The 27,456-nt window shown below is 51.1% G+C and overlaps 2 protein-coding genes across 6 annotated transcripts in view; both read left to right on the forward strand.

Moving 5' to 3' along the window:
• ZNF554 (zinc finger protein 554) overlaps positions 1-14,911 on the forward strand; it is an 18,636-nt gene extending 3,725 nt beyond the window's left edge. Inside the window, exons 2-5 of one of the 2 annotated variants that reach the window (XM_017885079.1) lie at positions 1,369-1,441; positions 6,405-6,531; positions 11,680-11,871; positions 13,136-14,911. In XM_017885079.1, coding sequence (XP_017740568.1) covers positions 1,369-1,441; positions 6,405-6,531; positions 11,680-11,871; positions 13,136-14,307 — 1,564 coding nt within the window. In that variant the 3' untranslated portion in view covers positions 14,308-14,911. Of the gene's footprint in view, positions 1-1,368; positions 1,442-6,385; positions 6,532-11,679; positions 11,872-13,135 lie in introns of both variants that reach the window. The other variant, XM_017885080.1, reaches the window with a different exon arrangement.
• A 6,131-nt stretch (positions 14,912-21,042) lies between these two features.
• ZNF555 (zinc finger protein 555) overlaps positions 21,043-27,456 on the forward strand; it is a 14,615-nt gene continuing 8,201 nt past the window's right edge. For 2 of the 4 annotated variants that reach the window (XM_017885144.1, XM_017885146.1), the window contains exon 1: positions 21,094-21,184. In XM_017885144.1, the coding sequence (XP_017740633.1) occupies positions 21,182-21,184 (3 nt within the window). In that variant the 5' untranslated portion in view covers positions 21,094-21,181. Of the gene's footprint in view, positions 21,185-27,456 lie in introns of all 4 variants that reach the window. The other 2 variants (XM_017885142.1, XM_017885143.1) reach the window with 2 other exon arrangements.

Raw genomic sequence — 27,456 nt, forward strand, 5'->3', positions numbered from 1 at the left:
CATGCCCCAGTAGCTGGAAGAGGCAGGAAGGATTTTCTTGAGAGCTTTTGTTTCTTTTTTTTCCTTATCTTTTCTTTTTGAGACAGAGTCTTGCTCTGTTGCCCAGGCTGCAGTGCAGTGGCACAGTCTTGGCTCACTGAACCTCTGTCTCCCAGGTTCAAATAATTCTCATGCCTCAGCCTTCTGAGTAGCTGGGATTATAGGGATGCACCACCACACCTGGCTATTTTTTTCTGTATTTTTAGTAGATGAGGTTTCACCATGTTGGCCAGGCTAGTCTTGAACTCCTGGGCTCAAGTGATCCTCCTGCCTCAGCCTCCCAAAGTGCTCGGATTACAGGTACGAGCCATCACAACTGAGCTTTTCCCTAGCACGTTCAGAGGGAGCACAGCCCTGCCCACACCTTGATCTCAGACTTCCGGCTTCCAGAACTGGTAAAGGATATATTCCTGTTATTTCAAGCCCCCCGGGTTACTGGCACCTTGTGAAAACAGTCTCAGGAAACACATATGGAGTGAGTGCTTCACTTCCTAATGGAGACTGAGTGTTTCGTAAACTTGTTTGCTTCCAAGGGCCTCAGGACCTTCATCCATAAAATGAGGCCTTTAAGACTCCTGGCCATGGATGGGTGTGGCATCTCACACCTTTAATCCCAGAATTTAGGGAGGCCGAGGAAGGTGGATCCCTTGAGCCCAGGAGCTGTAGACCTGGGACAACATAGCAAGGCCCCGTCTCTACAGAAAATACAGAAAAGTAGCCGGGCATGGTGGTGCCAGTAGTTCCAGCCACAGGCTGAGGTAGGAGGATCGCTTGAGCCCAGGAGGTTGAGGCTGCCCTGAGATGAGCTATGATCGCACCACTGCACTTCAGCCTGGGCAATGGAAGGAGACTCTATCTCTTAAAAAACAAAAACCTGACGGCCGGGCGCGGTGGCTCAAGCCTGTAATCCCAGCACTTTGGGAGGCCGAGACGGGCGGATCACGAGGTCAGGAGATCGAGACCATCCTGGCTAACACGGTGAAACCCCGTCTCTACTAAAAAATACAAAAAACTAGCCAGGCGAGGTGGCGGGCGCCTGTAGTCCCAGCTACTCGGGAGGCTGAGGCAGGAGAATGGCGTAAACCCGGGAGGCGGAGCTTGCAGTGAGCTGAGATCCGGCCACGGCACTCCAGCCCGGGCGACAGAGCGAGACTCCGTCTCAAAAAAAAAAAACAAAACCCTGGCCTCAGTCCTGGGTCCCGGCTTCAGTTTACCTCCCTCTGTGTATGGAGGCCCCTTCAAGCAAATAGAGGGTCTCCAGGCCAAGGGCTCTGGGATCTGGGGACTGGCCTGGGTCTGGTATTCACAGCACCTTTCTCCTCCCCACAGCTCTGACTGCCCAGGAACCTGCTTTTCCCAAGAGGAGAGAATGGCTGCTGGGTACCTGCCCCGCCGGTCCCAGGTGAGATGTCCTCATTCTCCCAGAAGGTGCCCAGTATATCCGGAGGGAACAATCCCGTCAGAAACCCAGTCCTCGATAGAGAAGGAGACCCCTTGCTATGTGAACGTTCAGGAGAGTTCCCCAGGAGTGGTGTGTGGGATGAGGTACTTACTCATGCCGCTCCCAAGTGTGAAGAATGACCCTCAGTATTGGGACTGAGCACAGCCCCTCCCTAGGAGACAGTCTTACAGGATCTCTGGCGTGTCAGTTTTTCTGGCTAGAAACGTCTGTGGCCTTCGTGCCTTTGCCCAAGTTCTTGTCCTGCATCCAGGAAGAATGAGGTACACAGACAAGTAAAGGGTGAAGGAGAGTTGTCTTTACGGTGAGAGCAGCTCAGAGGAGTGGGCAGCTGCTCCCTGTAGGCAGGTTGTCTGGTCGAGTGTTCAGCTCTCAGCTGAGAGGAGGCCCTGGGGAGGGTGGCTTCTCTCTGCAGGCAAGTCATTTGGACGTCTCTGCAGGTCTCTGAAGCTCTCAGCAGAGACAGTAGCTCCTCTCTGCCGACAAATCATCTCTGCAGCTTTCAGTGGAGAGGGTACTCCTCTCTGCAGCTGGTCGTCCCATCCCATCCTCTCATCTCTCTGCCTTCTGTGTCCTCTGGCCGTCCTCTGCCCTGCTGAGGCTGAGCCCAGGGTTTTTATGGACCTCAGAGGGGAGGAAGTGTGTGCTGACTGGTCCATGGGCGGCCATGGGTGGGTGGAAAGAGGCACCATAAGTCCCCACTCTGGTCTGTAGGACTGGCAGCCTGGCCCCGAGTCTTCAGGCCCTCCCTGGCCTGAAGACAGGGCCTTACTGGCGACCCGTCCCCTTCCGCCCAGGAATTAATCTGCCTCCTGCTGGCATTCATGGCCCCGGGCTTGGCCCCACCCCCACTCTGAGAGAGGCCAGGCAGTGGGAGCAGATACCCCCTGAACCTGCAGGGACTGGCAGGTCCTTCCTGAGACACCTGAGGGTGCAGGCTGCACAGATGCCTGGGTCCGGCGCCTGGGAGGGCAGCCACGGCTGCACCCGGAAGCTCCTGCTTCACCATTGGAAGGGGCAGGGGCTCACTTGTCTCCAGCTCCTGCCGGCTTCCTGGAGTGGGAGGCCCAGGTCTGCAGCTGCGGGTCTGGCAGCTGCAGCTGCACCCAGGCGGTCAGATCCCGCCTCTTCTCAGGTCCCCCAAGAGCACAGGAAGGCACAGGAGGGTGGGGCTCCCACCAGCTCCATGGAGTGTGCAGCCCCAGTGGCACCTCCCTGCTGCTGCTGCTAACAAGATGGCATCAGCCACTGCCATGAACAGGTGGGATCCAGCACCTTCCCCCGGAGAGTGGACAGTGCTGCCCAGGAAGGCATCCTCCTCTTTATTTGAAAGAATATTTTTGTAATTGCGATAAAACATATGAAATATCTGTGAACTTCACCATCTTAACCATTTTGAAGTGCACAGCTCAGTAGCATTAAACACATTCATGCGGTTTTACAACCATCACCACCGTCCTCTCTAGAACTTTCTCCTCTTCCCAAACTAAAACTCTGTCCCCATGAGACACTCACTCCCCGTCCCCCTTCCCAGCCTCTGGCACCTGCCATCCTACTTTCTGTCTCTGTGAATCTGATGACTCCAGGGACCTCCTAGGAGTGGAACCACACGGGCTTTGTCCTTCCGTGCCTGGCTTCTCTCACTGAGCGTAACGTGATTGCTGTTTTGTTTTGTTTTATTTTATTTTATTATTTTATTTATTTATTTTTTGAGACGGAGTCTTGCTCTGTCGCCCAGGCTGGAGTGCAGTGGCCGGATCTCAGCTCACTGCAAGCTCCGCCTCCTGGGTTTACGCCATTCTCCAGCCTCAGCCTCCCGAGTAGCTGGGACTACAGGCGCCCGCCACCGCGCCCGGCTAGTCTTTCGTATTTTTAGTAGAGACGGGGTTTCACCGTGTTTGCCAGGATGGTCTCGATCTCCTGACCTCGTGATCTGCCCGCCTCGGTCTCCCAAAGTGCTGGGACTACAGATGTGAGCCACCATGCCCGGCCTGCGGTTTTATTTTTTTGAAACAGGGTCTTGCTCTGTTGCCCAGGTTAGAGTGCAGTGGTGCGATCTTGGCTCACTGCAACCTCCACCTCCCAAGCTCAAGCTGTTCTTGTGCCTCAGCCTCCCAAGTAGCTGGGATTACAGGCATGTGCCACCATACCCAGCCAATTTTTGTATTATTAGTAGAGACGGAGTTTCACCATGTTGGCCCAGGCTGGCCATGAACTCCTGGGTTCAGGTGATCCACCCACCTTGGCCTCCCAAAGTGCTGGGATTACAGATGTGAGCCACCACTACCGCCCTCTGCAGTTTTATTTATTTATTCATTTTTGAGATGGAGTTTTGCTCTGTTGCCCAAGCTGAAGTGAGATCCTGCCGCCTGGGTTCAAGTGATTCTCCTGCCTCAGCCTCTCAAGTAGCTGAGATTACGGTACTCACCACCATGCCCGGCTAATTTTTGTATTTTTAGTAGAGACAGGGTTTCACCATGTTGGCCAGGCTGGTCTTTTTTTTTTTGTTTTTGAGACAGAGTCTTGCTCTGTTGCCCAGGCTGGAGTGCAGTGGCGCGATCTCAGCTCACTGTAAGCTCTGCCTCCCGGGTTTATGCCATTCTCCTGCCTCCGCCTCCCGAGTAGCTGGGATTATAGGCACCTGCTGCCACCATGCCCAGCTAATTTTTTGTATTTTTAGTAAAGATGGGGTTTCACCATGTTAGCCAGGATGGTCTCGATCTCCTGGCCTTGTGATCCACCTGCCTCGGCCTCCCAAAGTGTTGGGATTTACAGGCATGAGCCACCGCACCCAGCCCAAGCTGGTCTTGAACTCCTGGCCTCAAAGGCCAAAGTGCTAGGATTACAGGCACATCCTGGAGTGGGATTTTTAAAATTTTTTTAAATTTTTTTGTAGAAACTGGGAGTCACTATGTTGCCCAGTCTGGTGTCAAACTCCTGGGCTCAAGCAGTCTTCCCAGCTTGGCCTCCCAAAGTGCTGGGATTACCAGTGTGAGCAAAGTCAGAAGGGTTTTTTTTTTTTTTTCCAGGATGCAACTGAAGAGTGAGAGGTGAAGGCATAAGATGGGTGTGGACTGAAGCGAGTCCATACAGGGCCCTTAAGGCTGGGGTCAAAAGATCGGGGTGCCTCCTCTATGCATATGGTTCACATGCTAGAAGTGGTTTTACATCCTTTCTTTTCTTTTCTTTTCCTTTTCTTTTTTTTGATATAGTTTCACTCTTGTTGTCCAGGCTGGAGTGCAGTGGTGCAATCTCAGCTCACTGCAACCTCCACCTCCTGGGTTCAAGGATTCTCCTGCCTCAGCCTCCTGAGTAGCTGGGATTACAGGCACCCACCACCACTCTTGACTGATTTTGTATTTTTTTCTTTTTTTTTTTTGAGATGGAGTCTCGCTCTGTCACCCAGGCTGGAGTGCAGTGGCGTGATCTCGGCTCACTGCAAGCTCTGCCTCCCGGGTTCATGCCATTCTCCTGCCTCAGCCTCCGAGTAGCTGGGACTACAGGCGCGCACCACCACGCCCGGCTAATTTTTTGTATTTTAGTAGAGACAGGGTTTCACCGTGTTAGCCAGGATGGTCTTGATCTCCTGACCTCGTGATCTGCCCACCTCGGCCTCCCAAAGTGCTGGGATAATAGGCGTGAGCCACTGCGCCCGACCTGATTTTGTATTTTTAGTAGAGATGGGGTTTCTCCGTATTGGTCAGGCTGGTCTCGAACTCCTGACCTCAGGTGATCCACCTGCCTCAACCTCCCAAAGTGCTGGGATTACAGGTGCAAGCCATCGTACCCGACTGGTAACTTTTTTTTTTTCTTTTGAGATGGAGTCTCGTTCTGTTACCCAGGCTGGAGTGCAGTGACACAATCTCGGCTCACTGCAACCTCTGCCTACCGGTTCAAGAGATTCTCCTGCCTCAGCCTCTGAGTAGCTCTGAGTAGCTGGGATTACAGGTGCACACCACCACGCCCAGCTAATTTTTGTATTTTTAGTAGAGACAGGGTTTCACCATATTGGTCAGGCTAGTCTCGAACTCCTGACCTCATGATCTGCCTGCCTCAGCCTCCCAAAGTGCTGGGATTACAGGCATGAGTCACAGTGCCCAGCCAACTTTTACATCTTACAGCAGATACCAGCTTAGGTGCCGTTTTATACCACGGATTACCTGGATAGCCATTCAGGCCCTAAACACGCAGACCCTTCATATGCTGAAACAACAAAGCTTTCGCCAGGTTTCAGTGGGTCGGGGTTGTTGTAACAGATTCCTCTTCTTACATTGTCCGTGCCTTGTAACGTGTAACTATGAGTCACGGAAGCAAAGAAAACTAATCTCTAATAATTGTGAGTTTTGAGGAAGGTCCCGTTCCATCCTGCGTATTGTTGGATATCGTGTCTAGGTCTTCTGACTATAGCAATAGCAAATGCTGTGACTGCTATTAACTAGTTAGTCCTCACGACAACACGCTTTGGATAAAATGCTTCTTTCCATTGAACAGATGAGGAGGCTGTGTCCCGGATAGGACAGATATATACCTGCAGTCCCGTAACCCACAGGTGGCATGACCCTGACATCCATGCATTTTCAGAACCAGTAGGGGGAGATTCTCACGTGGGAATGTCAGACTCAGAGATCCAGAGGTTAGAATCACCAGTTCAATAAGCAATGGGCAAAGTGTTTCATCCAGACCTGTGTTCTGGTCATCATTGCTGTGTTGATGGTGGGCCTAAGGTCTATATATCCCTCTGATTTGAAGCCAAGGACAAGCACCCACAAGGCAGCTAGTAGATACTGACTCTGGACTTTGCACCTTGACCTTTCTCAACTTCCCTGGTGCCACCAACCTCACCCCTCCTCCCATGAACGTGGGTGGCGATGGACCCATCTTGAGCAGAACCGCTGTGATATTCCAGGAATTAGTAACCTTTGAGGATGTGTCCGTGGACTTCTCCCAGGAGGAATGGGAGTTGCTGGAGCCTGCTCAGAAGAACCTGTACAGAGAGGTGATGCTGGAGAACCATAGGAACGTGGTCTCCCTGGGTAAGGCAAGCATCATTAATTCCTGTGTTCATTGATTCACATTTATCTGGTGTATTAGTCTGTTCTCACACTGCTAATAAAGACATACCCAAGACTGGGTAATTTGTAAAGGAAAGGAGGTTTAATGGACTCAGTTCCACATGGCCGGGGAGGGCTCACAATCATGGTGGAAGGCGAATGAGGAGCAAAGTCACGTCTGACATGGCAGTAGGCAAGAGAGCTTGTGCAGGGAAACTCCCATTTGTAAAACCGTTAGATCTTGTGAGACATATTCACTACCACGAGAACAGTATAGGGAAAGCCACCCCGCCATGATTCAGTTATCTCCCCTGGCTCTGCCCCGACGTGGGGATTCTTACAATTCAAGGTAAGATTTGGATGGCGACACAGCCAAACCATCTCATCTAGTGTCTACTGTGTGTCAGGCACCATGCTGGGAATGGGGGATTCATCGGTAAATAAGACAGACGTGGGTCCTGGTTTTGTGGCTTTCATGGTCTGGTTTCTCTGAGAACAGATGACCTTCCTTGTTCAGTACATGATAGCTGGAGCTGCAGTGGAATTGCATGTCTCAGCTCAGGCCTAGGTAACTTCTCTGATTCCCCTTGGGAACAAAGTCAGAGTGTCTTAGTCCGTTTCACACTGCTGTAAAGAATACCACACCCTCGGCTGGGCGTGGTGGCTCACGCCTGTAATCCCAGCACTTAGAGATCACAAGGGTGGATCGCTTGAGGTCAGGAGTTCAAGACCAGCCTGGCCAACATGGTGAAACCCTGTCTCTATTAAAAATAGAAGGCCGGGCGCGGTGGCTCAAGCCTGTAATCCCAGCACTTTGGGAGGCTCGGAGGGCCGAGACGGGCGGCATCACGGAGGTCAGGAGATCGAGTATCCGCTTTTATCCTCTGCGCAATCACTAGTCAGTACACCCCGTCATCTACGTCACCCACAGGGCGAAGAGAGAGCGGCGTGCCGTGCCTGCGTTCGCGGCTGCGAGTCGGGCGTGCGTCGCCTTAGTCCCAGCTACTCGGGTAGGAGCTGAGGCAGGAGTACTGGTGCTAAACCGTCGGAGGTCCGGAGGGCCTTGCCAGTCGACTGAGATCCCGGCCCCCGCACTCCGTGGTGCGAGCGCCTGGCTGATCCAGGAGCGCGAGCGCTTGGCGCGTCTCAAAAAAAAAATAAAAAAAAATAAATAAAATAAAATAAAATAGAGAATAAACAATAAAAAAAAGAGGGAAAAATATAGGTCAGTTCTTGCGGCTGTGTCTTGGCGTCTACCGAGTAATGCGCCCGCGACGCAAAATGCTAGGCAGCGTGTCGATCTTGCTTAAGCCGTGGTACGGTGCAGTCAGGTTGCAGTGAGCCGGAGATGGCTCACCGGGCATCCAGCTGGGCTGACAGACGTTCGGTACTAGTCCGTCGTCAAAAAAGAGAGAAACCGGAAGAGAGTCAATGGAGGTGCTAATCTATGTTTTGCCTCGATGGCATGTGAGCGCTTCAGGACAACTTACAGGCCATCGGCAGAAGGGGAACAGGCACTTCTTCAAAAAGCTAGCCAAGAGAGGAGAAGAGGAGTCAGCGTGGAACAACCTTCATATGAGAATGTGCTTGCACCTTATGCCTCCGACTCGGTACTGCACAATTCACTTTCACTGTCTGAGAACAGCATATCTCGGCGGCAAGCCGGGACCGTAGGACTTCTATCACGCGTCTCCGTCAGGCTACCGTCCCTTGACATGTGGGCGGATTCACAATTTAGATTGGTATGTTATTTGGGTGGGGGCTGGGACATGCCACGCATTAGTGCGAGCGAGCATTGGGAGCGGCTTAATTTTAAAAATGGTTTTTACTATAGATCGAAAAAATACAGACTGGGCGTAGTGGTTCACGGTCGTGTAATTGTGTCCCAGCACTCTGTGGGAGGCTGAGGTGGTGGTATCACTCTTGCAGCGCAGGAGTCTTGAGACGCCTGGAACATAACATGTCTAAACGCGCATCGTCTTCTCTGCATATCTAATACAATGCGAGAAATATTTAGCCGGCATCTGTGTGGGTCGGTGCGCGCTCGTATATCGCATCTCCAGCTACTTGGGAGGCGATTTCGAGGTATGAAACTACTGTTATACCAACGACGGGCAGAGGTTGGCATGTCGAGGCAGAGTGATTGAGTCTTCTCACTGTTCGGAAGCTCTACGTTGCGCATAACAGAGTCTAGATCTCTGTCCTCAATAATAACGTATACGTATCCTTCATACAGCGTGGGCTCGACACCTCGTTAATCTGTACCCCAGCACTTCTTCTGGGAGGCGCAGAGGCGGGCGGAGTCTGCGAGAGCTCTAGGTGGGGTCCGACCCTGAGAGACTAGCTTGACCAACATGGAGGAAAACCCTGTCTCTATTCAACTGAGGAGATATGCGTCACCAATTTTAGGGGGTCGGCGCGCTAGTTGGGTCTCAACGCCTGCGTAATCCCCCAGCACTGTTGGGAGGCCGAGATGAGGGGCGGGATCGAGCGAGGTCGGAGGGAGAGGCGGAGACCATCTGGCTACACACACTCGTGAAACCCTGTCTCTACGGCTACTATAAAAAAAAAAATACAAAAAACTTGTAGCCGGGCGAGGTCAGGCTGCAGGCGGCGGCGTGCTGAGTAATCCCTCCAGGTACACTCGGGCAGCGCTCGAGGCCAGCGCCTCAGATGCGCTCTGGGTGAAACCCAGGAGGTGGCACCGCCATGCAGATGAGCTGATGATCCTCCGTCCACTTGCTTTTGTTTGCCAACCTTGTGTCGCGCTCTTGGATTGTTCCTCCAGCCCGGGGCGACAGACCTTGTCAAGACGTCCGTCCTCAAAAAAAAAAAAAAAAAAAAACAAAATTAGCCGGAGCCCGTGGATGGCGCATGGCCTGTAACCCCAGCGCTTACTCAGCCGCGCTGAGGCAAGCAGCAATCCCGCTTCTGGACCAACCCACGCGCGAGGCTGGAGGTTACGGGTGGAGCCTGAGATCATGCCTTGCACTCCAGCCTGGGCAACAAGAGCAAAACTCCCTGTCCAAAAAAAAAAAAAGAAAAAAGTATATATACATATATATATATGTACAGACATATCTATTTATATATTTCTATATAAACATAAAGTGTGCCTTTTTCACCCTTTTCAAGTATGCAGTTCAGTGGCATTAAATGCATTCAGCATGTACTACAGCCAACACAACTATCCAGTTCCAGAAGTTTTTTATCCTCAACGAAAACTCTATACGCATTAAATTCTCCCTCCCCAGCCCCTCCTTCAGCCCCTGGTAACCATGAGTCGCTCTCCAGCTCTGTGGATTTGCCTACCCTGGACATTTCCTATAAACGGAATCAGATAATATGTGGTCTTTTGTTGTCTGGCTGAGTTCACTGGGTGTGATGTTTTCAGGGTTCATTTATGTTGTAGCCCGTGTCAGTGCTTTATTCATAGATGAAGAAGATGATTCCATTGTGTGTATTCAGCACGCTGTGTCCATCCATTCACCAGTTGATGGACCTCGGGTTTCCACCTTTCTACTGTTGTGAACCCTGTTGCTGTGAGCATTGGCCAACACCTATCTGTGTCAGTCACTGTTTTCAGCGCTTCGGGTCGATGCTCGGAGCAGAATTGCTGGCTCATGCGGTAATTCTATGTTTAGAATTTAACTTTTTGAGGAACTGCCATACTGGCTTTTGTTTTGTTTTGTTTTGAGACAGAATCTCGCTTTGTCACCCAGGCTGGAGTGCAGTGGTACTTTCTCAGCTCACTGCAGCCTCTGCCTCTGCAGTTCAAGTGATTCTCATGCCTCAGCTTCCCAAGTATAGCTGGAATTACAGGTGTGCACCATCACACCTGTTTTTGTATTTGTATTTTTTTTTTTTTTATGAGACAGAATTTTGCTCTTGTTGCCCAGGCTGGAGTGCAGTGGTGCAATCTCAGCACACCACAACCTCTGCCTCCCAGGTTCAGGCGATTCTCCTGCCTCAGCCTCCCCAGTAGCTGAGATTACAGGCATGCACCACCACACCCGGCTACTGTTTTTGTATTTTTAATAGAGATGGATTTTTGTCATATTGGCCAGGCTGGTGTTGAACTCATGACCTCAAGTGATCCACCTACCTCCACTTCCCAAAGTGCTGGGATTACAGACGAGCCACTGTGCCCAGCCCCATACTGGTTTTTGTAGCAGCATGTACATTTTCCATTCCTACCAGCAGTGTAAACTGTTCTAATTTCTCCACATCCTTGGCAACACTTATTTATTTTTTTTATTATGGCCTTCCTAGTATGTGTGAAGTGGTATCTCATTGCGGTTTTGGTATGCATTTCCCTAATGACCAGTGACATTGAGCATCCATTCATGTGTTTATTGACCATTTGTATATCGATTTTGGAGGGAAATGTAAGATCTTTTTTTTTTTTTTGAGACAGGGTCTCACTCTTGTCACCCAGCCTGGGGTGCAGTGGTATAATCATAGCTCACTACAGCCTTGACCTCCACAGGCTCAAGTGATCCTCCCACCTCAGCCTCCCAGGTAGCTGGTACTGTAGACTCAGACCACCACACCTGGCTAGGTTTTTGGGTATTTTTTCTTTCTTTTCTTTTCTTTCTTTCTTTTTGGTAGGTACAGGGTCTCACCATGTTGCCCAGGCTGGTCTCACACTCCTGAGCTCAAGTGAACCACCTGCCTCTGGGCCTCACAGAGTGTTGGGATTACAGATGTGAGCTACCACGCCCAACCAGATCTATAATATTATTTATTTATTTATTTATTTATTTATTTATTTTTATTTTTTTGAGACTGAGTCTTGTTGCCCAAGTTGGAGTACAATGCCACGATCTCAGCTCACTGCAACCTCTGCCTCCCAGGTTCAAGCAGTCGTCCCACCTCAGCCTCTTGAGTAACTGGGGTTACAGGCCTGCACCACCATGCCCGGCTAATTTTTGTATTTTTAGTAGAGACGGGGTTTTGCCATGTCGGCCAGGCTGGTCTCAAACTCCTGACCTCGGGTGATCCAGCTGCCTTGGCCTCCCGAAGTGCTGGGATGACAGGAGTGAGCCCGGCCCAGATCTGCAATTTTTTAATTAGAAAATAAAATCTTTAACTTGTGCTACCTCTCAAGTATACTCTTGTCTCTTTCAGAGGCCTTGAAGAACCAATGTACTGATGCGGGGATTAAGAAGGGTTCACTTTCCCCAGCACGAACCCCACAAGTCACAAGTCTTTCCTCATGGATGGGGTATTTACTTCTTCAACCAGCGGCTTCTTCCCACTTGGAGCAAAGAGAAGCCCTGTGGATGGAGGAGAAAGGAGCTCCTCAAGCCTCCTGTTCAGGTGAGGATCAGGGAGATGGAACATTGTGATGGCAGTGGCATCATGGGAAATATTGGCAGTGGCATCATGGGAAATATTGGCAGTGGCATCATGGGAAATATTGGCAGTGGCATCATGGGAAATATTGGTCGGAAGTATCTTCACAAGGCCCTGATTCTGTAAGGAGAATGCCAAGATCCTGTTCTCAGACACCTTGAGTTCACTTTCTGGCAGCTTTCTCCTTCTCTTTACTACTTTGTATGACCTCTCTCTGGGCACAGAGAAAAGAATATCCCATTTTCTTGTTGTATTTATTTATCTTAAGACAGGGTCTCACTCCGTGGCCCAGGTTGGAGTGCAGCGGCATGATCATATCTCACTGCATCCTCGCCTTCCTGGGCTCGAGTGATTCTCCTGCCTCAGCCTTCCGAGCAGCTGGGACTATAGGCACCTGCCATGGCTCCCAGCTATTTTGTTTTTCTCAGAGATGGAGTCTCACTGTGTTTCCCAAGCTGCTCTTGAATTCTTGGCCTCAAGCGGTCCTGCTTTCTCAGCCTCCCAAAGTGTTGGGAGTACAGGCATCAGCCACAACTCCTGGCCCCATTTTCTTCTACTCCCCCGCCCCCGCCCATTTCCTTCTTGAAGCCAATTCTGCCTGTGTTTCTAGTTGTCTCTTCCCTCTTTGCTTTCTTGATAATTCTTTCTCTCTGCTAGATATATTCTCCCAGCTTTACAGAGTAATTTTTTTTTTTTTTGGACACAGAGTCTCGCTCTTTCACTCTTGTCGCCCAGGCTGGAGTGCAGTGGTGCGATCTCGGCTCACCGCAACCTCCGCCTCCCGGGTTCAAGCGGTTCTTCTGCCTCAGCCTCCTGAGTACAGGCGTGCGCCGCCACGCCTGGCTAAGTTTTGTATTTTTGGTAGAGACGGGGTTTCACTGTGTTGGTCAGGCTCGTCTCAAACTCCTGACCTCAGGTGATCCACCCGCTTCGGCCTCCCAAAGTGCTGGGATGACAGGCGTGAGCCACCGCGCCTCCAGAGTAATTTCTTTCTGCGTTGAATTTCTCTGCCTTTTCCCGTCACTGTCAATCTTCTGCTGCTGCATCTCATCCTTAGTGGCCTTCCTTGCCACCCATCTGTCTTTTTCCCATCCTTCCCCCATGTTCAAAGCTGATACTTGAACATCAATCCACACAGACCTTGTAGATGTTGGAAGGACTTTTGTCCCACTCGTTTTCAAGCTGTTTCTTCTTCTAAAAAAAGTGTTTCCGCCTCAATCGATTCCAGATTGCATGACTGTACTAAGAAACCAAGACTCAACGTACAAGAAGGTGGCTTTGCAGGAGGAGCCAGCCAGTGGTTTAAAGATGATAAAGCTTGTCAGAGAAGATGGGCGATGGAAGCAATTCGAGGAGAGGCATGAAGACCCCCAGGGACTTTTGAGCCAGAAGGCATCCCTCCACGTAGTGGTCATTCCTCAGGAGAAGGCTACTGCATGGCACGGATTTGGGGAAAATGGTCATCTGAGCCCAGCCCTTGTTTTATCACAGGGAAGCTCTAGAGGGAATCACTTGTGTGGCAGTGAGCTAGATATTACAAGCTTGGCATCCGATTCAATCTTAAACCACCATCAGATGGGATATGCCGATCGGAGACCCTGTGAAAGTAATGAATGCGGAAATGCCATCAGCCAGAACAGTCACTTGATTCAACACGGGGGGAAAATGTTTGTGTATTTGGAAAATGGGCAGTCATTGAACCACGGTATGGCCCTGACCGTCCACAACAAAATCAACACGGCAGAGAAACCCTTTGCGTGCCAGCAGTGCGGGAAGGTGTTCAACCGGAGGCATTCTTTGAGCGAACATCGAAGAATTCACACGGGAGAGAAACCCTACGAGTGTCAGGAGTGTGGGCGAGCCTTCACGCACAGCTCCACCCTCACGCGCCATCTGAGAACTCATACTGGAGAGAAGCCCTACGCGTGCAGCGAGTGCGGGAAAGCCTTCAACAGGATCTCATCTTTGACTCAGCATCAAAGGATTCACACTGGGGAAAAGCCCTATAAATGTGAAGACTGTGGGAAATCCTTCTGCCAGAGTTCCTACCTGATCTTGCACAGGAGGACACACACCGGAGAGAAGCCATACGAATGCAGTGAATGTGGAAAGGCCTTTAGCGACCGCTCCTCTCTCAACCAGCATGAGCGAACTCACACGGGCGAGAACCCCTATGAATGTAAGCAGTGTGGGAGAGCCTTCAGCCAGAGGTCTTCCCTTGTGAGGCACGAGAGAACTCACACTGGAGAGAAACCCTACAGGTGTCAGGAATGTGGGAAAGCCTTCAGCCAGAGTTCGTCCCTTGTCACACATCAGAAAACTCACAGCAGCCAGAAAACCTACAAAATCATTGACTGTGGGAAAGCGTTCTACCAGAACAGACATCTTATTGGATGTTAGCAATTGCATGCTGCTTTGTAAACTCCTTTTTAGTACTCTGACACATACATGTGGTTATACTTTGCCCTGGTGGGATGGATAATTTGAAAAGCAGTGGGTTTATGTCACCTTCTCACCTTCTTGGAAGAAAGCTCTGAGAATGGGCCTTTTTGTGTTCTGTTGTGGCGTTTTTGAGATGGGGTCTGCCACCCAGGCTGGAGTGCAGTGGCATGATCATACTTCACTGTAGCTTCAACTTTCTGGGCTCAAGTAATCCGCCCACCCCAGCCTTCCAAGTAGCTAGGACTACAGGCATGCAACACCATGCCCAGCAAATTTTTAAATTTATTATGGAATTGGAGCCCTGCTACATTACCAAGACTGGTCTTTAATTCCCGGGGTCAAGCACTCCTCCTGTCTTGGCCTCCCAAAGTGCTGGGATTAGAAGCATGAGCCACTGTACCCAGCCTGACGGGGCCTTTTAATAGGAGGAGTTGCCATTGCAATATGCCAGTGAGCTCCAGACTTTCGGAAAAGATTGGTGGATGGGAGTGCTATTGTGGATGGGATCTTGCCAAGACCCATTACATGTTTAGTTGCTTAAACAAAAGGTATTCTGTTTCTTTTTTTTATTGAGACGGAGTTTCACTCTTGTTGCCCAGGCTGGAGTGCAATGGCACAATCTCGGCTCACCACAGCCTCTGCCTCCCGGGTTGAAGCAATTCTCCTGCCTCAGCCTCCCAAGTAGCTGTGATTACAGGCATGCGCCACCACGCCCGGCTAATTTTGTACTTTTAGTAGTGATGGGGTTTCTCCATGTTCACCAGGCTGGTCTTGAACTCCCGACCTCAGGTGATCCGCCCAGCTCGGCCTCCCAAAGTGCTGGGAGTACAGGCGTGAGCCGCCGCGCCCGGCCAAGCTAGTCTGTTTCTTAAGTACTTCTGTGTCTTTCCTTTTTATTTCATTGTCCATTGATTTTATTTCCATATTCTTTTCTCGGTTTATCTGAGACGGGTTTTCACTCTGTTGCTGAGGCTGAAGTGCTGTGGTGTGATCATAGCACCCTGCAGCCAGCCTTCATCTCCTGGACTCAAGCAATCCTCCCACTTCAGCCTCTCAAGTAGCTGGGACTACAGATGCGCACCACTACCACACCCAGCTAAATTTTTTTTTGTATTTTGTGTAGCAGTGGGCTTTCACCAGGTGGCCCCGGCTGATCTCGAACTCCTGAGCTCAAGAAGTGCACCCACCTTGGCCTCCCAAAGTGCTGGGATTACAGGTGTGAGCCACAGTGCTTGTGTTTATTTCAGCATTCTGATTCAGTGTTTACAGTGGTCACTTAGCTAGATCCATCTGTCTTGTGCACTACTGTGCCGATGCAGAGTATATGCTGACAGAAAGTGCTTTGGATGTGAAGTTTAAAAGATACAAGGGATTCAAAATAGTGCTAATAATTTGATCCATACACAAAAGGACAAAGGCTGGACAGAGATGTGAAGAATCATTTACACGATTATTGGGGTGTTCTGATTATGTGTGATTTTGCATCTTTTTTTTTTTTTTTTTTGAGACAGAGTTTCACTCTTGTTGCCCAGGCTGGAGTACAATGGCATGATCTCAGCTCACCACAACCTCTGCCTCCCGGGTTCAAGCAATTCTCCTGCCTCAGCCTCCCAAGTAGCTGGGATTACAGACGTGCATCACCACATGCGGCTAAATTTTTGTATTTTAGTAGAGATGGGGTTTCTCCATGTTGGTCAAGCTGGTCTGGAACTCCCGACCTCAGGTGATCTGCCTGCCTCAGCCTCCCAAAGTGCTGGGATTACAGGCGTGAGCCACCACTCCCTTCTACTGATTTTGTCTTTTGCCATTTCATTTTGTATTGCTATAATCATTTTGATAATGAATAAAAACCAAATAGCACCCAAAATTGTTAAGGATATGGAACCTCATTGATGAGTCAGGGTAGACTGTGGATACCTACGTAGTAGGGACAGTATAGTAGACTTTGGGACATAGAGGGCGGAATGACCTTTGGTGGCCTGGGAAAAGTCCCACTTGTGACTTATCCCTAGCAAAATCAAGACCAAGAGTGCTGATGTGCATTATCATCATGAACATGTATTGGATGCTTACTGTATACCAAGCACCAGCCAAATACTTCCATGTGGTTCTTCATTTAGCCCTCATGACCCCATGAGATAATCACTATTCACATTCCATTTTACAGAAGACAAAATTTGCTCAAGGTCACACAATTAGAAAGTAGTGGAATTGGCTGGGCAGGATGGCTCACGCCTGTAATCCCAGCACTTTGGGAGGCTGAGACGGGTGGATCACTTGAGGTCAAGAGTTGGAGACCAGCCTGGCCAACATGGTGAAAACCCATCTCTACCAAAAGATACAAAAATTAGGGAGGCTAAGATGGACGGATCACCTGAGGTCGGGAGTTTGAGACCAGCCTGACCAACATGGAGAAACCCCGTCTCTACTAAAAATACAAAATTAGCCGGGCCTGGTGGCCCATGCCTGTAATCCCAGCTACTTGGGAGGCTGAGGCAGGAGAATCGCTTGAACCCGGGAGGCGGAGGTTGCTGTGAGCCGAGATAGCACCATTGCACTGCAGCTCTGGGCAACAAGAGCAAAACTCTTTAAAAAAAAAAAAAAAAAAAAAATTTAGCTGGGCGTGGTGGTGCATGCCTCTAGGCCCAGTTATTCAGGAGGCTGTGGCATGAGAATCGCTTAAACCCAGGAGGTGGAGGTTGCAGTGAGCCGAGATGGCGCCATTGCACTCTAGCTTGGGTGACATGAGACTTTATCGCAAAGAGAAAAAAAAAAGTAGTGGCCTCTAGATTTGACCTTGAGCACCCTGTACAAAGCCAGCTCCTCATTTGCCAGGCCACCAAGCAGGGGAACTGTTTTCCACATTTTCTCTTGGAAAGCTGGGTGTAGTGGCTCACAGCTGTAATCCCAGTATTTTGGGAGCCTGAGGTGGGAGGATCACTTGAGCCCAGGTGTTCAAAACCAGCTCGGGCAACACAGACCCTGTCTCTGTAAAAAATACAAACATTAGCCAGGCATGGTGGCTCATGCCTGTGATCCCAGCTACTCTGGGGGCTGAGGTGGAAGGACTGCTTGAGCCCAGGAGGCCAAGGCTGCAGTGAGCTGTGAGTGCACCACTGCACTGCAGCCTGACGGACAGAGCAAGACCCTGTCTCAAAACAAATGTACAAATTTCCTCTTTGGAGTCATCTAACTTTCCTGTGAATCTTCCCTTTTTCCTTGAGCTAATTAGGGAGGTTGCCCGTCAGATCTCCTTTCACCCAAGTGGAACACGATGCTTTTCCTTAGAGATCCTTGATCCACGGTTAGTCTAGACCCTGTTGGGTTGATGAGTCAGTTTCTTTAGGGGCTCTGAACAACTTCGAACTGGATGCAAAGCGTGTGCTGGTGCATTGATGTGTATTTTGGGGAAAGCATCTGTAGCTTTCAGCATATTCTTTTTTTTTTTTTGAGACGGAATCTCGCTCTGTCGCCCAGGCTGGAGTGCAGTGGCGCAGTCTCAGCTCACTGCAAGCTCCGCCTCCCGGGTTCACGCCATTCTCCTGCCTCAGCCTCCTGAGTAGCTGGGACTACAGACACCTGCCACCACGCCTGGCTAATTTTAAAAATATTTTTAGTAGAGACAGGGTTTCACCGTGTTAGCCAGGATGGTCTTGATCTCCTGACCTCGTGATCCGCCCGCCTCGGCCTCCCAAAGTGCTGGGATTACAGGCGTGAGCCACCACACCTGGCTCAGCATATTCTGGAGTTGATTTAGAAGCCTCCTGACTACACTGTTTCAGTCTTGCTGTCTCCCTCCAGCATGAGATGGAGTCTCACTATGTTGCCCAGGCTGGAGTGCAATGGTGCGATCTCAGCTCACTGCAACCTCCTGGGTTCAAGCAATTCTCCTGCCTCAGCCTCCCAAGTAGCTGGGATTACAGGCATGCGCCACCATGCCCAGCTAATTTTTTTTTTGTATTTTTGTTAGAGACGGGGTTTTACCATGTTGGCCAGGATGGTCTCGAAGGGTCTGGAACTCCTGACCTCAGGTGATCCACCTGCCTCAGCCTCCCAAAGTGCTGGGATTAGAGCCACTGTGCTTGGGCACACTATTTTTAACTGCAAGCTGCTTTCCTGTGTCAATCCTCAACATTAATTTTTATAAAAGTGTGTAAAACCTTTCTAGGAAAGACAAAATAAATTTTAAAAATTGTTTCTAAATGAAATGTCAGTATCAGAATTTGAACAACCACTTAAGCTATGGAGTTTCCTGAAATGAGCAGCGATTAACTTTGATTTTCAGCCTCCGTCTATTAAGTGTATTCAGTGTTTTCAGAACTATCACAATTTTTTTTTTCCTTTTTTAAAAAAAAATTTAAGGCTGGGCACGGTAGCTCACATCTGTAATCCAAGCACTTTGCAAGTCCGAGGCAGGCGGATCACATGAGGTCGGGGGTTTGAGACCAGCCTGACCAACATGGAGCAACCCTGCCTCTACTAAAAATACAAAATTAGCTGGGCGTGATGGTACATGCCTGTAATCCCAGCTACTCGGGAGGCTGAGGCAGAAGAATCGCTTGAACCCGGGAGGCAGAGGTTGCGGTGAGCCGAGATTGCGCCACTGCACTCCAGCCTGGGCAACAAGAGCGAAACTGCATCTCAAAAAAAAGAAAACAGAAATTAGCCGGGTGTGGCAGGGCGGGCCTGTAGTCCCACCTACTCGGGAGGCTGAGGCATAAGAATCACTTGAACCTTGGAGGTGGAGTTTGCAGTGAGCTGGGATCCTGCCATTGCACTCCAGCCTGGGTGGCAGAGCAAGACTCTGTCTCAAAAAACCAAAATTTTAAAAGTCACTTCCCTCCTAAGCTCAATCAAATTCATTTAAACTTTTGCGTGTTTTTTTATATCAGTTAAAATAAGGATTCAATATCCTTAGAAATAGTCTTTTCTGTTTTAAATATAACATTTAAAAAATTGTAAAATACAAATAACAAAAATTTACAATCTTCATTTTTTTTTTTTTGAGACGGAGTCTCGCTCTATCGCCCGGGCTGGAGTGCAGTGGCCAGATCTCAGCTCACTGCAAGCTCCGCCTCCCGGGTTTACGCCATTCTCCTGCCTCAGCCTCCCAAGTAGCTGGGACTACAGGCGCCCGCCACCTCACCCGGCTAGTTTTTTGTATTTTTTAGTAGAGACGGGGTTTCACGGTGTTAGCCAGGATGGTCTCGATCTCCTGACCTCGTGATCCACCTCTCTCGGCCTCCCAAAGTGCTGGGATTACAGGCTTGAGCCACTGCGCCCGGCACAATCTTCATTTTTAAGTCTAAAGTTCAGTGGTGTTAGATACATTCCTATTGTGCAATATCATAGACTTTTTTTTTTTTTTTGAGACAGAGTCTTGCTGTGTCTCCCAGGCTGGAGTGCAGTGGCATGATCTCCTCTCACTGCAACCTCGGCCTCCCCAGGTTCAAGCGACTTTCTTGCCTCAGCCTCCCTAGCTGGGGTTACAGGTGCGCTGCCACCACGCCCGGCTAATTTTTGTATTTTTCGGAGAGACGGGGTTTTGCCATGTTGGCCAGGCTGGTCTCGAACTCCTGACCTCAGGTGATCCGCCTGCCTCTGCCTTCCAAAGTGCTGGGATTACAGGTGTGAGCCACCGCGCCCGGCCAGCCTTTTAATCTTCCAAATTGTTTGGGGATGCACTTAAATGATCTGAAAAAATTTTCCTTACAGTTTAAAATATGAACTTGAGAATTTTTTGTTTGTTTGTTTTTAAATACAGAGTCTCACTCTGTCGCCCAGTCTAGAGTGCAGTGGGGCGATCTCGGCTCACTGCAACTTCTGCCTCTCGGGTTCAAGCAATCCTCCTGCCCCAGCTTCCCCAGTAGCTGGGATTACAGGCTTCTGGCACCACGCCGGGCTGATTTTTGTATTTTCAGTAGAGACCGGGTTTCACCATGTTGGCCACGATGGCCTCGAACTCCTGAGTTCAGATGATCCGCCCACCTCGGTCTCCCAAACTGCTGGGATTACAGGCGTGAGCGACTGCGCCCGGCCACACTTGAGGGTTTTAATGAACATCTTCTGGTTGATTTGAGCAAAGTTCCTGCCCCCACCAGGCTTCGGATTCGGCCTCCCCCAGGCCGGGTCTCCGGGTCCCCAGTCCCCCCGGAGGGGCCTCCACGGCGGCCGCGCCCACGCGGGACAGCGCAATGACGTCACGGATGCGGACCCCGCCCCCACGTAGGCCTTAGCCCTACGGACCCCGCGTCAAGCCCCCGCTCGCCCTGCGAGGCCCAGGCCGGCCGCTCGTCTCCACATCCTGGCCGGACAAGGGGCCGTTCCGTGGGGAAACTGAGTCTGGAGTTCCCACGCCCGTCCCAGGGGAGGACGCGGGCGGGGCGTCCGAGCTGCGGGGAGAGGGCGGGTCCGCCTCGGGCTGGAATCAGTTCGCCCAGAAGCCAGTGTCCCCGCCGGGCGGGACAGCCACGCGTGTTAGCGTCGCTCCCGTCACTCAGGCGGCAGGGGTGGGTCCTAGGGAACTAGCCAATCAGGACGAGCAGGGGCGGGGCCGAGACAACTACCCAATCAGGGACGCCCAATCGGAATCCGGGACCTTCCCAATTACAGCGCCAGGGGACGGACCGGGGAGTTCTCCAATCAGAGTCGCTGACGTTGGCAGCACTGTCCAATCAGAGGCGCGGCTCCCCAAGCTCTGTCCAATCAGTCCCCTGGGACGGGACGTCTCCGGCCTCCTAGCCTTCAGTGTCCCGCCTGCTCCTAGCGGTCCCAGGAGTCCCTGTTCCTGTCTTGCTCACCTGCGCCGGTAGCGGAGAAATCGCCCCGGGACATGGTGAGTGCGGCGCGGGAGACTATCCCGGTGCGGAGCAGCAGGAAGCGGCGACCGCCCGAGACCGCGGCTAGGGGGAGCTGAGGGACGTGCGGGGCGTCCCCGGCGAGGGCGGCGCAGGACAAGCGCCTGGGCCCCGGGGGTCCCGCCTGGCCCCGCCTACCGCGCTGAGGCCGCGGCTAGAGCGCTCCAAGCTCCGGGTTCCTGCCCGCCTCTGGCCCCGAGGCTGCAGAGCGGAGAGCGGGGAGCGGCGCCCGGAGCCCGACACCCTCCCCGTCGTCCCGGGGCTCCCGCGTTCCTGCGCTCCCGACCCCCACGCCCCGCCCGGGGCCGCGGCGCCTCTGAGCTTTTGGCTGCGGCTTTGGGACGCCCGGGTCGCGGGAGGCAGAGTCGCCCGAGACCCCGCGGTGCGGTCCTTAGCTTCCCCGGGACCCGCCCTGGGGCCTACGCGGCGGGGCCTCCTACTCCGCGGGGCCTCCTGGGGTGCGGGTCCCTGGTCGGTGCCGCCTCCGCCCGCGCTCCCGCGGCTCAGCTCCTGGGAGACCCCGCACCCCCAGCTGCGTTCTCTGGGGGACCCCGGGCTCCTCCCGGGACAGCCCAGGAGCGGTGGGGACCTCAGCGGAGCCGCCGGGGGCGGGCTGGGGGCGTCTCTGGAGCCCCAACCTGCAAAGGCAGCCCCTGGGGCCTGGGGCGCGCTAGGTTTCCTCCCCTGAGTTCCGGTTTTCCTTCTTGGGGACTTCTTGTCTCCTCTGACCCCAAGATGCCTGGGGTAGGTAAGGGGGAAAAAAACAAGGGTTCCTGGTCCCTGGGTTCTCATACACAAGGAATTAAGAGTAACTGAAGAGACTAGAGAAACAAGGGAGAGCGAGGACCCCAAAAGCAAACGCACGCAGACCCACAGCGGGGACGCCCGGGAGGCTGGTGCATTAGTGTCCTGGGACTGCTGTAGCAACTGACTGCAGATGAGGGGGCTAAAACCACGGAAATATATTCTTTCACGGTTCCCTGGAAACTGTGGATTTCAGGAAGTTTCTCAGGTCAGTTTTGAGTAATGGGATTCCTTGCTGAGGGAACACCTGAATTGGGGGTGGAAGGGCGTCCCTCGTGGTAGCCTGGCCAGACTTGACCCCTCCCTGGGTTTGTCGCTGTGAAAAGATTTTCACTTTTCGAGTCTCAGTTTTAGTAAGTGAAACGTACATTTAATTAATAGAAGTTGGAAGATAAAATATTTCCAGGCCGGGCGCGGTGACTCACGCCTGTAATCCCAGCACTTTGGGAGGCCGAGGTGAGCAGATTAGTTGAGATGAGGAGTTGGGGACCAGCCTGGCCAACATGGAGAAACCCCATCTCTACTAGATATACAAAAATAAACTGGGCGTGGTGGCGGGCGCCTGTAGTCCCAGCTACTCGGGAGGCTAGGGCAGGAGAATGGCGTGAACCCATTCTGGAGGCAGAGCTTGCAGTGAGCCAGAAACGCTCCATTGCACTGCAGCCTGGGCGGCAGAGCAAGACTCCGTCTCAAAAAATAATAATAATTCCAACGGGTGAGTTTCAGGAAAAAAATTAAAATGTTCGTCTTACATTCCATTTGTTAAACATTCCCTGAAGTGTGTGTAGTAAGTTTCTCAGATCTGTTACTTTCTTTTTTCTTTTATTACTATTTTTTTTTTTGAGAGCTCTGTTGCCCATGCTGGAGTGCAGTGTTGCGATCACAGGTCACTGCAGCCTCCACCTCCTGGGCTCAAGCAGTCTTCCTGCGTCAGCCTCCTGAACACAGGGACTCCAGGTGTGTACCACCATGCCTGCCTAAGTTTTTGTATTTTTTTGTTTTTAGGGATGGGGGCTCACTTTGTTGCCCAGGCTGGTCTCGAACTCCTGAGCTCAGGTGATTCTCCCCCCTCAACCAGCCTTGTTCTTTTCTTTTGAATGACAACAAATAGGATTCCAGGGCCTAGACTTCAAAATGTTACTGGGGAGAAGAATCTCAGAGAAATAGAGAAAGTCTCCTTTTCACCATAGGTGCAGAAAAATGAATACATTGCCATGAAACATGTTGCAGATAAATTACAAAAATTTACGAAAATGTCAGTTATTCTCCTTGACATGGTAGAGAATTTTTGACAGTGGATGATTCTGTTCTGCTTCCAATACTGCAGCACTCTTTCCTTAATTCTATAATACATTTTTTGTGTTCCTGAAATAGGTAGAATACAAGAGATTTTTCTTTCTTTTTTTTTTTTTGAGACGGAGTCTCGCTCTGTCGCCCAGGCTGGAGTGCAGTGGCCGGATCTCAGCTCACTGCAAGCTCCGCCTCCCAGGTTCAGACCATTCTCCTGCCTCAGCCTCCCGAGTAGCTGGGACTACAGGCGCCCGCCACCTCGCCTGGCTAGTTTTTTGTATTTTTTAGTAGAGACGGGGTTTCACCGTGTTAGCCAGGATGGTCTCGATCTCCTGACCTCGTGATCCACCCGTCTCGGCCTCCCAAAGTGCTGGGATTACAGGCTTGAGCCACCGCACCCGGCCAAGATTTTTCTTGTTTAGATGACAATTTGTCCCGGCTCCACATATTCAAGTGTTCATCGTCTGTAATGCCGGCCCTGGCACTGATGAGATTTCCCCAAACACAGAGGCTGCCTCAGGGCTGTGTTCCTTTACTTTGTTTTTGTTTTGTTTTGTTTTGAGACAGGGTCTCACTCTATTGCCCAGGCTGTAGTGCAGTGGTGCTGTCTCAGCTCACTGCAATCTCTGCCTCCTGGGTTCAAGAGATTCTCCTCCCTCAGCCTCTCAGGTAGCTGGGGCTACAGGCACCTGCCACCAGGCCTGCCTAATTTTTCTTCCTTTTCTTTTCTTTCTTTCCTTTCTCTCTCTTTCCTCTCTCTGTCTCTCTCTCTTTTTTTTTTAGAGGGAGTTTTGCCCTTTTCGCCCAGGCTGGAGTGCAATGGCAGGAACTTGGCTCACTGCATCCTCTGCCTCCTGGGTTCAAGCAATTCTCCTGCCTCAGCCTCCCGAGTAGCTGGGATTATAGGCGCCTGCCACCATGCCCGGCTAATTTTTGTGTTTTTAGTAGAGATGAGGTTTCACCATATTGGCCAGGCTGGTCTCGAACTCCTGACCTTGTGATTCGCCTACCTCAGCCTCCCAAAGTGCTGGGATTACAGGCGGGAGCCACCGCGCCTGGCCATTTTTATGTATTTCTAGTAGATACAGGGTTTTGCCATGTTGGCCAGGCTGGTCTCGAACTCCTGACCTCAGGTGGTCTGCCCGCCTCAGCCTTCCAGAGTGCTGGGATTATAGGTGTGAACCACCATGCCCTCAACCACGGTGTTTTAAAATCGGCAGCTGGTCACAGAGGTACCCTGTGCCTGGCTGTGCCAAGATTTCAGACACCCAGGAGGAAAGCAGATCTTTAGGGTCAACACATTGTTGCATAAACAGTTTCAGCACAGTAAGCAACTCCTCTATCGGGGCCAACTTTGCAGGCAGGACTTTCTTTCTTTTTTTTTTCTTGAGACGGAGTCTCACTCTGTCGCCCAGGCTGGAGTGCAGTGGCCGGATCTCAGCTCACTGCAAGCTCCACCTCCCGGGTTCATGCCATTCTCCTGCCTCAGCCTCCCGAGTAGCGGGACTACAGGCGCCCGCCACCACGCCCAGCTAATTTTTTGTATTTTTAGTAGAGACGGGGTTTCACTGTGTTAGCCAGGATGGTCTCGATCTGCTGACCTCGTGATCGCCCGCCTCGGCCTCCCAAAGTGCTGGGATTACAGGCGTGAGCCACCGCGCCCGGCCAGAATTATTACTTTCTTAATTTCCATTTTTATTTCAGATTCATGGGGCACATGTGCAGGTTACAAGGGAATATTGTATGATGCTGAGGTTTGGGCTTCCATTGAGCTTGTCACCCAGATAGTGGACATCGTAGCCATGAGGAAGTTTGTCAGCCCTTTCCCCCTTGTCCCTCCATTTGGAATCCCCAGCGTCTGTTGTTTCCAGTTTTATGTCCATGTGTACCCAAGTTTGACTTCCCACTTACAAGAACGAACATGCCATATTTGGTTTTCTGTTTCTGCATCAGTTTGCTGAGGATAATGGCCTCCAGCTGCATCCATGTTGCTGCAAAGGTCGTGATTTCATTCTTTTTTTGTGGCTGTGTCGTATTCCATGGTGTACCTGGACCACATTTGCTTCAGTCTGCTGTCTGTGGTCACCTAGGTTGACTCCATACCTTTGCTACTGTGAAACTGCTGCAGTGAACACACAAATGATGTGTTTCTTGGTGGAATGATTTCTTTTCCTTTGGGTAGACGCCCAGTAGTGGGACTGCTGGACTGTTTTTAGTTCTTTGAGAAATCTCCACACTGTTTTTTTTTTTTTTTTTTTTTTTTTTTTTTTTTTGAGACGGAGTCTGGCTCTGTCGCCCAGGCTGGAGTGCGGTGGCCGGATCTCAGCTCACTGCAAGCTCCGCCTCCCAGGTTTACGCCATTCTCCTGCCTCCGCCTCCCGAGTAGCTGGGACTACAGGCGCCCGCCTCGTCGCCCGGCTAGTTTTTTGTATTCTTTAGTAGAGACGGGTTTCACCATGTTAGCCAGGATGGTCTCGATCTCCTGACCTAGTCCACACTGTTTTTCATAGAGGTTGTACTAATTTACATTCCCACCAACTACATACAAGTATTCCCTTTAACAGCCTTGCCAACATCTGTTATTTTTTAACTTTTTAATAACGGCCCTTCTGACTGGTGTGAGATGGTATCTTATTGTGCTTTTTATTTGCATTTCTCTGATGATTAGTGGTGCTGAGCTTTTGTTCGTATGTTTGGACCACAAAGGTCTTAGAAAGCCAGGTGGCTTATGAAGTTTCTGTATGACTCTCTTCCCGCCCCCATTGCTATTTTTTACTGGAGAGAGGCACCAGGTCCTGCACAGCACAGCTCTGGCCAGTGAGTCAAGCTTCGACCTGAGTGCCCTCCAGGGGCAAGGCAGTGCCCTGAGTGCCAGGGTAAGTACAAAGTAAGTGCACCCCCAAGCGGACAGGGGTCAGTCCCCTGGGAAGCCCATTGTTTGCAGTGGTTGGGACACCCCAAGCAGGACTTAACACCGGTCAGGCAGTCGGGTTAGCAGGGCCCCCAGCGTGACCTCCCACTGTGGGCCTCCTGTCCTAGGGTTCTCAGTGTAAACAGAATCACTCAGTTTAGTCCTCAGTTTCAGAGGCTCTGCCCGAGGCATCATTTTCAAGCAGTTTTGCGTGTCTGTGATACCGGTTCATTCACCTCTCCAGTATGCACGACACCCAGAGGTGTCCTTTGTGGAAAGTTCGGGAACTGGGGCCACTTGCTACTGTCTCAGGACTGTTGTGTGTGATCGGAGGCTTAGCAGCCAACCTGAATCCAGGGCACTCACAGCCGCGTGCAACATTTCCTTCAGGAAGAGGGAACGCTTCGGTCACAGCTCCGAAAAGAGCAGCTTGATTCAGACAGTGCCATCCAGGGTCAAGCGAGTCCTTCACTGTGGGCAGCTGCGAGTGAGCCAGGCAGACCAGCCCACACCCCGATGTTTCTCGTAGTTCACTGCCTTACCCGGGAGTGTCTAGCTCTGCAGTGTGTTCTGAATTAGAGGTGTGTTCATTGAGTCTAGCCCTGCTGTCAGGTCAGCAGAGTGAAGGCCGAGGGAGCAGCGGACATAGTGAGGATGAATTAGCAGAATTAGCAGTGGGCAGTGTTAGGTTTTAGCTTAGAGTCAAGTCCAGGCCATGGGGATCTGAGGTCAAAATTCTATAAAACACTGAAGGCTTTTCTTCTGCCACAGTAAAGCCTAGGTATTGCTGGGTTGGACAGCGGTGTTCCAAGATCAAGTTGCAAGAGTTTCCTAAGCCCTTTTGGTCTCCTGAGTCTTAAAGTCCAAATTGATTCAGTTAAAAATATGCACATCTGGCTTGAAAACCATCAACTCTTAAGGTCGTCAGAAATAGGTTTTCCTAAAAGCACATTAACAAACTAAAAACTACTACTTAAGGTTCCAAAAGTACATCCCCACTTAGAGATTGCCTCTCTCTTCGTTTCCCTTTTCCCTGAACCTCCAATAGGAAAAATCAGTTGTGGACCAGACGCGGTGGCTCACGCCTGTGATCCCAGCACTTTGGGAGGACGAGGCGGGTGGATCACGAGGTCAGGAGATCGAGACCATCCTGGCTAACATGGTGAAACCCCCGTCTCTACTAAAAAACTTAGAAAAGTGGCTCACGCCTGTAATCCCAGCACTTTGGGAGGACGAGGCGGGCGG

This window comes from Rhinopithecus bieti, unplaced genomic scaffold (genome assembly GCF_001698545.2).
Source record: "Rhinopithecus bieti isolate Rb0 unplaced genomic scaffold, ASM169854v2 scaffold_13262, whole genome shotgun sequence".
Taxonomy (NCBI): domain Eukaryota; kingdom Metazoa; phylum Chordata; class Mammalia; order Primates; family Cercopithecidae; genus Rhinopithecus; species Rhinopithecus bieti.